Below are 9,869 nucleotides of genomic sequence, written 5' to 3'. Positions count from 1 at the left end.
AAAGTTCAAGGGGGCCGAATACTTTAGCAAGGCACTGTATATATATATATATATATATACACACACACAGTGGTGTGAAAAAGTGTTTGCCCCCTTCCTCATTTCCTGTTCCTTTGCATGTTTGTACAAGAGTGTTTCGGAACATCAAACCAATTTAAACAATAGTCAAGGACAACACAAGAAACACAAATGAATTTGTAAATGAAGGTGTTTATTATTAAAGGTGAAAAAAATCCAAACCATCATGGCCCTGTGTGAAAAAGTGATTGCCCCCTAACCTAATAACTGGTTGGGCCACCCTTAGCAGCAACAACTGCAACCAAGCGTTGCGATAACGTGCAATGAGGCTTACAGCGTCCTGGAGGAATTTGGCCCACTCATCTTTACAGAATGTCCTAATTCAGTTACATTAGAGGGTTTCGAGGATGAACGGCCTTTTTAAGGTCATCCCACAACATCTCATAGGATTCAGTCAGGACTTTGGCTAGGCCACTCCAAAGTCTTCATTTTGTTTTTCTTCAGCCATTCGGTGGTGGACTTGCTGGTGTTTAGGATCATGTCCTGCTGCAGAACCCAAATTGTTTCAGCTTGAGTACACAAACAGATGGTCGGACATTCTCTTCAGGATCTCTTGGTAGACAGCAGAATTCATAGTTCCTTTTATCACGGCAAGTCTTCCAGGTCCTGAGCAGCAAAACAGCCCCAGACCATCACACTACCACCACCATATTTTACTGGGTATAATTTTTTTATGAAATGCAGTGTTCCTTCTACGCCAGATATACTTGGACACACACCTTCCAAGAGTTCCAATTTGTCTCATCGGTCCACAGAATGTTGTCCCAAAAGTCTGGGGATCATCAAGATGTGTTGTGGAGAAATTGAGCGAGCTTTGATTCTTTTTGCTCAGCAGTGGTTTTCTTGGAACTCTGCCAGCAGGCCATTTTTGCCCGTCTTTTCCTGATGGTGGAGGCATGAACGCTGACCTTAACTGAGGCAAGTGAGGCCTGCAGTTCTTTGGACGTGTTGTGGGGTCTTTTGTGACCTCTTGGATGAGTCGTCGCTGCGCTCTTGGGGTATTTTGGCGGCCGGCCACTCTGGGAGGTTCACCACTGTTCCATGTCTTCGCCATTGTGGGATAATGGCTCTCACTGTGGTTTGCGGATTCCCAAAGCTTGGAAATGGCTTTTATAACCTTACAGCAGGGATAGATCTCAATTACTTTCTTTCTCAATTGTTCCTGAATTTCTGAATTTTTGTCCCATTATTTTTTCTCATTTTAATGCTTTTATCAACATGGAAACGCTTTGCTTTGTGCATTTTTTTTTCTTTTTTTCTTTTTTATAAATTGAAAACAACATTGGTATATAGCCTACTGTAGAGTTCAATCTCACACGTAACATTCTCACTTTGAGCAGTCATTCACACTTGGAGCTAATCTCTCACACAATGTAACACTGTTCATCAATAAAAAGGGTGAAAAAAACTTTGACGAGGTGGCAGAGAATTGTCTTTGTCAAGTGGTATTTCAGACTGGACGTGCTGCGATGATAGCTCAGTTCACAACGACTATCTATTGACTATCTTATTGGCATCCATTTCACTGTCCCGCACTCGCCATCCACTCAAAATGTAACGTTACTACTCTTTGGCCATTCGCAAGCCCAAAGTATGTGCGGCGTGCCTTTTGTTTCGTTTCTGTTCTAGTTAGATCCATTTTGTAGTGTTTTTTCTAACGTTATTAGTGGTTGCAACAGCATGTGAAAAAAACTACAAAGTTTGCTAGGCCAAAAGGAACGTTAATCGAACGTTGTCTAACACTAAATACAATATTGTAACATCTTCTGCAAGTTCAACAGAAATCCAAAACTCACTCTACCATTACCTCTATGAAATGTCACAACATACCCAGAGAGAGAGCGACAGGGTAGAGTATTAAGGAAGTGACCAGAGCCATTCTGTCCCGACCGTCCAACTTGGCTCTCTCAATCTTTGGGGGGCGGCCAGACTGAGCCCAGAAAAGCAGCCTGAGAAAACAGAAGTAGCAGAGCTTTTGGGATAAGATTCTTGCTTCATCCAGTTTTTAAAATGTTCTTCTGTAATTTATTTGCATCTGACTTTTTTTATGAAACATATTGTATTGCAACTTTTTCTATAAAATGTGATATAAAAGTTCTATCACTATTATTATTAAAGGATAGGTTTTTCTCCAAATTACCAAACAAATTGTGCTTTGACACAGGAAAAAACAAACAAATATGTGCTTGAAAGAGTCTAACCACCTCTTACTGTAAGTGGGTGTTGTGATAAATAATAAGAACAGGTTATTTGATGATTATGATGAAACAAAAAGTCATCCTAGCTTAAGCTTTGAATAGTCCTGCTGATGTGAGTTCACTGAACCTCATTGATGACGCTGTTAACTGAATTAATCTTCTCCTACCCTTGGAGAGGATCCAGAGCCACTGCAGAAGGTTTGTCCAGTCTGGCGATAAGTCGACGCTGAGCCGAACCGTCTAGCAGGCCAACATTAACAGAACCGCTCTCCATACTGGTCCAGTAGAGGAGATGGTGGACCCAGTCCACAGCCAGGCCTGACACTGAACCTTGAACTTTCAGCACCAACACTGAATCCTGCAGCTTTCCATCCATGGAGATCCTGACAAACATCCAGGGGTAAAAGAAACATATCTAAACGATACGACAAACATGGTGTTTATTCAAAGCTCTGTTCTACCCAATCCAAACAAACTCTCACTATGAAAATACATGGCTGCATCTTTGAATGGGCTCATTAATCTTTTCCCTTAGCGTCACTATGGAGTGAAATGCATCAGTAACTATTGATCTCCTGAATTTTAATATATCCCCATCATCAGGAAAAAAAAAAATTGTTGCCTTTGGTTTATGACCAAATACCTCCAACCTGCATTTCAATCAGCCTCAGCTTTGTATCTAGTGCAAACTGGCTAGTGGAAATGTCAGCATGCTAACATGCTGACATGGTGAGCATTATACCTGCTTAACTCCAGGATATCAGCATAGTCATTGTGAACATATGCTCAAAGCTCAACTGTGCCCAAATATAAACTCATAGAGCCGCTAGCATGGCTAAAGTGTTTACTATCTCTAGTTGAGGGGTAGATAAATCATTGGCAAGCAAGGATTAACCTTTTTTCCCTTGTCCCTTTGCAGTTGTGCGTGATCAGTTGATGTTGACTGACCCTCCACAGACCTTGATTACAAATGTAAATGGTTTCAGGCAAAGGCTTTATCAGGCTGGGAAAATGGCTAAACAAAAATTGCATTTGCCTCAGAAAAAAATGAAATGACTGTTTGACTGTAGTGTAGAGCGTCGGAAATTTAGTGCAGGAGCTCAGGTTTTGGTTCTCTTGCCACTTGTTGAATCCCCATTTCAGGCAAAGTTCTTTGGTACATGTAATGTGTTCTGTCAAGTTTCTGAACAAAATTACTTGATAGAGGTGCCAGGTAAAAGGAAGAAAAATAAGACCTGTCATGAAAATCTGCTTAAACCCTATCAGACACAGTCTCCTTCAAGTGAGGTTGCCCCAAGTTATCCAGTTCTAAGGGCAAGTCATTCTATGTCAGTAATTAAGGGCAAGGACAATGTGGTGGCAGATGCCTGGTCACGTGCACCATTGTCATAATGTTTGTTAGGACTGCGTATCTTTTTCATGAATCATTAAAGTGCTTCCTTGGATTCATGGCAACTGGGTAAATTATGCTCTGAACTGCATGGGTGTTAGAGATAATATTGACATGGTCAGGTGTAGTATAAAATATGATTTATTATATTTCACCGTTTTTTTTTCCCATGGCCGTGTTGGGAGCTTGCTCTTGAGGAGGGGGGTGTGACGGCTCCTAGGCCTCAAGACCTATTATCAGCCACACAAAGACAACAATCAAGTACAAAGAGCAGGGAGTTCCTGTTTCTTTATCAAGGCTTTTCGGTTTCTTTGTCTGTAAAAACTATTATATATCATTAGCATAAAAAAGTAGAAAATAATTATAGGAATAATAGAGGGAGGAAAATGATTAATTAACAATCAATGTAGTCTACCTATTGACCTTAACCTTTGGTCTGTTATGTAATGACATTTAAATATAGGAGGCAGCTGAGTTGGTTGCCATCTTGTTGTCTGTTTTAATCAGTCCTCCTTGATCAGAAAGTGTTCTTTAAATTCTTTGTGGATGTGTACTGTATTTGTATATTTTCTTACCGGTATGTTAAGTATATACATTTTACAAGGTATTTGGTCTTATTCTCTTTTTATAGTGCCTTTTTAAACATATGGCCAGGAACAACAGACTCTGGCTTCTTTATATTTTTTTCCTGTTGATCAATGAGCACTGTGCCTGTTAAATGAACAAATACAATAAATAAAAATGAAAATAAAAGTAAATAAATGTCCTCTGTGGAGGTATTCTAGTCATGTCCAGCTACAAAAAGACCCCAGGAGACCATGGAGGGATTACATACCCCCCTGCCAGGGGAAAGTTTGTGGATGCCCCAGGAGAAGCTGGACAAAGATTTGGAAAAAAGAATGTTTGGATTTCCTTGCTTATCTTGCAGGCTGAGCGGCACAGATGAGTGGTAGAAAATGGATGGATGGGTTTTTCCATTCAGATCACAGATTGTGCCTTTAACAGGAGTAACACAGCTCTACTTTGTTACCTGTATATGGAGCCTTTTCCTTGCCGGGCCCAGTACAGTGTTCGGTTAGAGGCCAAGGCGGCCACTGGGCCTGGTCCTTGTAAATGTGCAGCCAGTTCCCTGTACTCGGTGCCAGCGATGCTTGTCCAACACATTCCTTTAGAAGAGGTGAAAAAAAGCTGAGCCACGTTCCCTGAAAGGACACAGGAAAAAAAAACTGGTTGTTCTTGTGCATTTTAATCATAATTAAAGATGTTCTGAGCTCATCTGCAATTCATGGTCTTGTTTGCTTGCCTTTTTTTGCATGATAGTTCTCCTGTGTATCGAGCTTAGGGTTTCATGGGAATTAACAGGAATACAATGAAAATATTTGCTCAGGCTGTATTTACCATGTAATATGCAGATAGAAAAAACCTATACTAACTTAAACATACCCTATCATAAGCAGACATAATTTAAACCCTTCTCATAGAAATGGAAAAAAAAATAACAATTCAGTTGAACTTTCATTAAATGAGTTAACATTGAAAACAAAAAAAACCTTCCCTATGACCTGCCACCAACCCTCCCACAAAATAAGTTCCAATTTCTATATTAAAAAAAACTTAAATGTGTTTTTTCCCCCCAAAATTCCCCAGTTTAAAAGTGATAGTTTTTAGTTTATTCATAGTTAATGTACCTATAGTAGATGGCGGTCAGCATGCCTTCAGTTTGGAGAAGCAGACACTTTGCAACCCTAGGCATAAGACATAACATGCCATAAGACCTGATATTGCTTTTGTATGTGTATTTCCCCTCCATTAAAGTTCACTATTAAAAAATGTACACTACATTGAATTTGTGGAAAAAGAAAATTCCAAGCTCAACCTGTCAGCTGTATCAGTCCAGTAACACGTCAATAGGCATGAATACAAGCAACCACAAACAAATAAAACTGATTTTATTAGTGGGAGTGTGAACAAATTCAGGTCCATGTTTTATCCTTGTATTGGCACCATATCAGAAAGGAAATATTACCCAATAACAACACGACTGTAATATCTCTATTACAATGGAAAGGTCGGCATTCAATAGAAGATCACAATAGAAATTGTCCACTTTTTTGGACTATAGAATCATGTTCAATAAATACACCTCCAGTGGACAGCTTGATGTCCACTAATGTGTTTGTACAGTCACACTCACACTATAAACCCATCAACATTTATTAAGGTGGAACAAGTCCTGACTGAGTGTACTTAGCAAACATTAGGTTTCAAACTTAAACAAACCTGCCAGATGCCACTGATAAAATAATAATGGCTCGCAAATACCATGACTGCATTTTGTTTTGTCGGGCTCGCAGCAATAAGAAACCAACCCTTCACACCATATGCTCCATTTCTTTTGTTATGAGGGAAATTACTGACATGTGTAATGAAATTAAATGAATGAAGGTTCCAATAATAAATAATAAAAACTATGTTATTTGTTAAACCAGATGACCAATCTGTGGGGTATAAGTGAATTAGGTGCTGTGGAAGTGTAGAGTCAGGTGATAGGGTGTACATTATATGTAGTCATCGGTTATGATATAAAAATTATTATTAGTGTAGCTTGAAAGAAACGGGAGAGTGGAAATATCATGTTTGTATGAAAAGTTAATGTAGATGTCTATATTCAAAATCTCAAAACAGCTGTGATGGTCAAACTAGAACATGTTTTGTCTGATGTTGTGGTGCAGATAAGACGACAAGTGATCTCAGACAAGATGCCAGTTTGAGAGATCCTCCTTTACTGCTCCTAGTTTCTTGTTGTGCTCTCATCTTAGACTGTGCATTTTGTTTTTGGTTATGCTATAATCAAATATGTCTGACAAATCTGAGGTGGCTAACGTCTTGGCTGAGATGCACGGCAAAGCACAGGGGACAATTCTGTGTGGAGTCAAGGATTTTTGTCAAAACAAATTGTGGAAAAAGTCATGTCTGCATATAGATAATGTGTTTGTACTGTGATAAAATGGTAATCTGTCAAGGCTGAACTCTGGGTAAGTTGCAGACTTTATCACAATGTTTGTTTACAACAAATCTATATTAGACTACACAAACCACCTCCTTCACTTTGAGAAAACACTGCCCTGAAGCCGTAGATTCAGAGTGACCTGGTTCAAGAGCAATAGAACTTTTTTGTTCGATGTGCAATAACTCGACTTATTTTGCACAAGTAAATGCGAGTTATTACAGACTGCTGATGTAGTATTGTGTATGACTGTCTTCTGTATATTGTATTACAGATTGCTGAGGTAGTATTGTGTATGACATTTCTGTACTTTCTGTTTTTGTATTGTAGTCTTTTCTTTTATTTCTACTTGTGTTTTTTGGATTTCTGTGGTAAGATGAACAAACTTGTGTTTCACCTTTGGCCTTGCACTCTCTGGTTGTTGGATTCATCTGGTAGTCCTCGTGGCAGTCACAGGCGAGGCTGCCGTTTATGTGAACACACAGCTGATCACACACATCGTTCTCCAGGCACGTGTCCACCTCTAGATGTAAGAAGGGACACTTGAATTGGAATTTCAGAGGAGGACAGAGCATATATGTGTTACAAAATTACTTTGTAGCAAAAATTGTCAGATATATTAAGGTAATTTTGTGCGATGGGTCAGGACTAGTCTTGCATTGCCAGACCTTCCCCCACAGCGTTGCAAAGGAGGGTCTGGCTCGTCCACACAGCATTCCGGGATTTGAGAAAAACGTGCTCTGGTTTATTGGCATTTCTATAAACCAATCAGCCCGGACACAATGACGGTGCCTCTGCAAAATAGCCTCGGGAAGGAATTTGTTTTGGTGGAACATGTGTACGTCCAAATGTTGTTAACCAGAGTTAGTCCTCAAATTGACAGGGATTTTGATATAGACTAGGTCAGGACAATTGTTCATAACTGGTAATGTAAAACAGGTATCAAGCTGCTCTATCACTGCCACTCACCCTCACAGTGGCTGTCCCCGACCAGCCTCATGTTGCCAGGGCAGTCACAATGGAATCCCATCTTCTGGTCCACACATTGATGAGAGCAGCCTCCATTATTGACCTCACACTCGTTCTGATCTGCAAAAACAAATCAATGGATCTATACAAAGACTGCTAATATTTGAAAACATGACTAATATGAAGTTTTGTTGTTCATGCTCAGATACAGAACATTGTTTGAGTTACAAACATGACAAATGGTGTCCAGATGGGTTAAAAAGTATTTAATGGTGACATGAAATAGATATACTATCGGGGGGGACACTTTGTTCTTTGAAGATATTCAGGTCTTCTCAGGCCAGCTTCCCATCTCATGACCACCAACATACTAGTCTTACAATCATATATGGCTAATCTGTTTACCTAAAGTTCAAGCTTAAACTGCATTTAGGAACAACCTTTTCCCACCCAGAAAAGTTCATGATGTACGCATCCCGTTAATTTTGGCATTTAATGATAGAGAACACAAATTTATACATGACCCAGTTACACGACTAAAATCGATAAAGAATGAGAATCGGTGTCCCAAGATGCTGGAAGCCATTGTGCAGCATGGAGCAGAACTATACAGCCCTCTGCTGGCTGGTAGTAAAACATCAAGTATTACACACAAGTGCTAGAATACAGTATGAGTTTGTTTAACACCTCATTCCAAAAACAACCCTAGATGGACCTTTCCCAGATGCGTTCTCATTAATCCCAACAGCACTGAAGGTCTCATTATGCTTCAACAGAAGGACTTGTCGAATGTTTGAACAGATACTGAAACGCCCCCCCTCTGCACAACGTGCAGAATGTACTTCTGTTGCTTCATGTGTACAACCTAGTGGTCAGCATAAAATTACTTTGAGAAGAGACTGTCCAAAAGTGTGCAACCTTTTCCTCATTTGAACGATTATGAACGTGTTGTACACACTAGTTTGTTTGGAGCACACCCCTGCCTTTAGTTGGCACTGACGCTGATGTTGGGGGATGAAGACCTGACTTGTGGTCGATGTTCCAGTTCAGTCCAAATGTGTTGAATGGGGTTGAGATCGGGACTCTGTGCAGGCAATAAAGTTCCTCCACACCTAACTGGGAAAACCATGTTTTTATGGCATGGTGCACAATGGTGCATTTTCACATTGGAACAAGAAAGGGCATTACCATAAACTGTTCAAGAATTACCATGAACAGTTTACCCCCCAAATGTCTTTGTATGCAGTAGCATACAGATTTCCCTCATTGGGATTAATAAGACCAAACCAGGTATGTAGACAGGGTTGTCTACAGACTTTTGAATAGTGTAGTTTCATTTGTTTTGCCCATATCACTCACCACAGTTGTCCTCGTCGCTGCCATCAGAGCAGTCTGGTGAGTTGTCACACCTCCAGTTCTGGCGAATACAATGCCCATCTCCACACTGAAACTCAGAAGACGTACACTTGGGAGACGTCTGCGGGTTGCAGGTGTCAGATGGCTTGCAAGAAAAGGAGCCAGGGGTGGTGCAGTTCTGGCAGAAGGCCTCGTCACTCCCGTCTTCACAGTCGTCCACGCCATTGCAAAGGAAACGTGAAGATATGCACCGTCCGTTGCAGCAGGCAAATTCATCTTTTTTACACCACAGGTGACCTGTGAAGAGTGAGACTCACTAATTAAGTCTGCACAGAGTCTCTGTTACTACAAATAGAATCTGAATGGCTTCAACAAAAGAAGTGTTTTTTTACAGCTATAGAATTAGTGACATCAATTTCAGATCACTAACATTACCAGAAACATTAGGGGTTTCCACATCTTGGTATCTGATTTATGTTGAATGTTTCCGTTTGTAATTAATCTCTAAAAAGGCAGTTTCAGAGAAACTCGAGAGCAACAAAAATGAAATATTATGTAACGTTAGTGTGACCTCAAATGAAGAAATTATAAAAAAAATATATTTTTTTAAAGAAACATGTTTGATGGGGGAGAATCTATTAGGGCAGACTAATGAATTATACATTTCTGAACAGCTATATATACACGTTTTCATCAGAACCAGCTGTGTAATGAGTTGATCATATTAGTTCATATGCAATGCCTCTCTAGATCACATCCACCCAGTTCTTGAGTAATCTAAGAGTGAGCAATATGAATAAAATCCTGTATTTTATTGATTTACAATATATCGTGAAAAAGAACATTTTTATGGAAACTCCAGTGAGAAACT

The 9,869-nt window shown here is 39.8% G+C and overlaps 1 protein-coding gene across 2 annotated transcripts in view; it reads right to left on the bottom strand.

Annotated features, from left to right (window-relative positions):
- Nucleotides 1–9,869, bottom strand: part of LOC116696015 (very low-density lipoprotein receptor) — a 20,691-nt gene that overhangs the window by 6,425 nt on the left and 4,397 nt on the right. For both annotated transcript variants that reach the window (XM_032526658.1, XM_032526657.1), the window contains exons 3-8: nt 9,002–9,295; nt 7,643–7,762; nt 7,071–7,196; nt 4,697–4,868; nt 2,444–2,659; nt 1,909–2,027 (exon numbers count right to left, since the gene is read on the bottom strand). In XM_032526658.1, the coding sequence (XP_032382549.1) occupies nt 1,909–2,027; nt 2,444–2,659; nt 4,697–4,868; nt 7,071–7,196; nt 7,643–7,762; nt 9,002–9,295 (1,047 nt within the window). The remainder of the gene's footprint in view (nt 1–1,908; nt 2,028–2,443; nt 2,660–4,696; nt 4,869–7,070; nt 7,197–7,642; nt 7,763–9,001; nt 9,296–9,869) is intronic.

This window comes from Etheostoma spectabile, chromosome 9, assembly GCF_008692095.1.
Source record: "Etheostoma spectabile isolate EspeVRDwgs_2016 chromosome 9, UIUC_Espe_1.0, whole genome shotgun sequence".
Lineage (NCBI taxonomy): Eukaryota > Metazoa > Chordata > Actinopteri > Perciformes > Percidae > Etheostoma > Etheostoma spectabile.
This window is presented reverse-complemented; position numbering and strand designations above follow the sequence as displayed.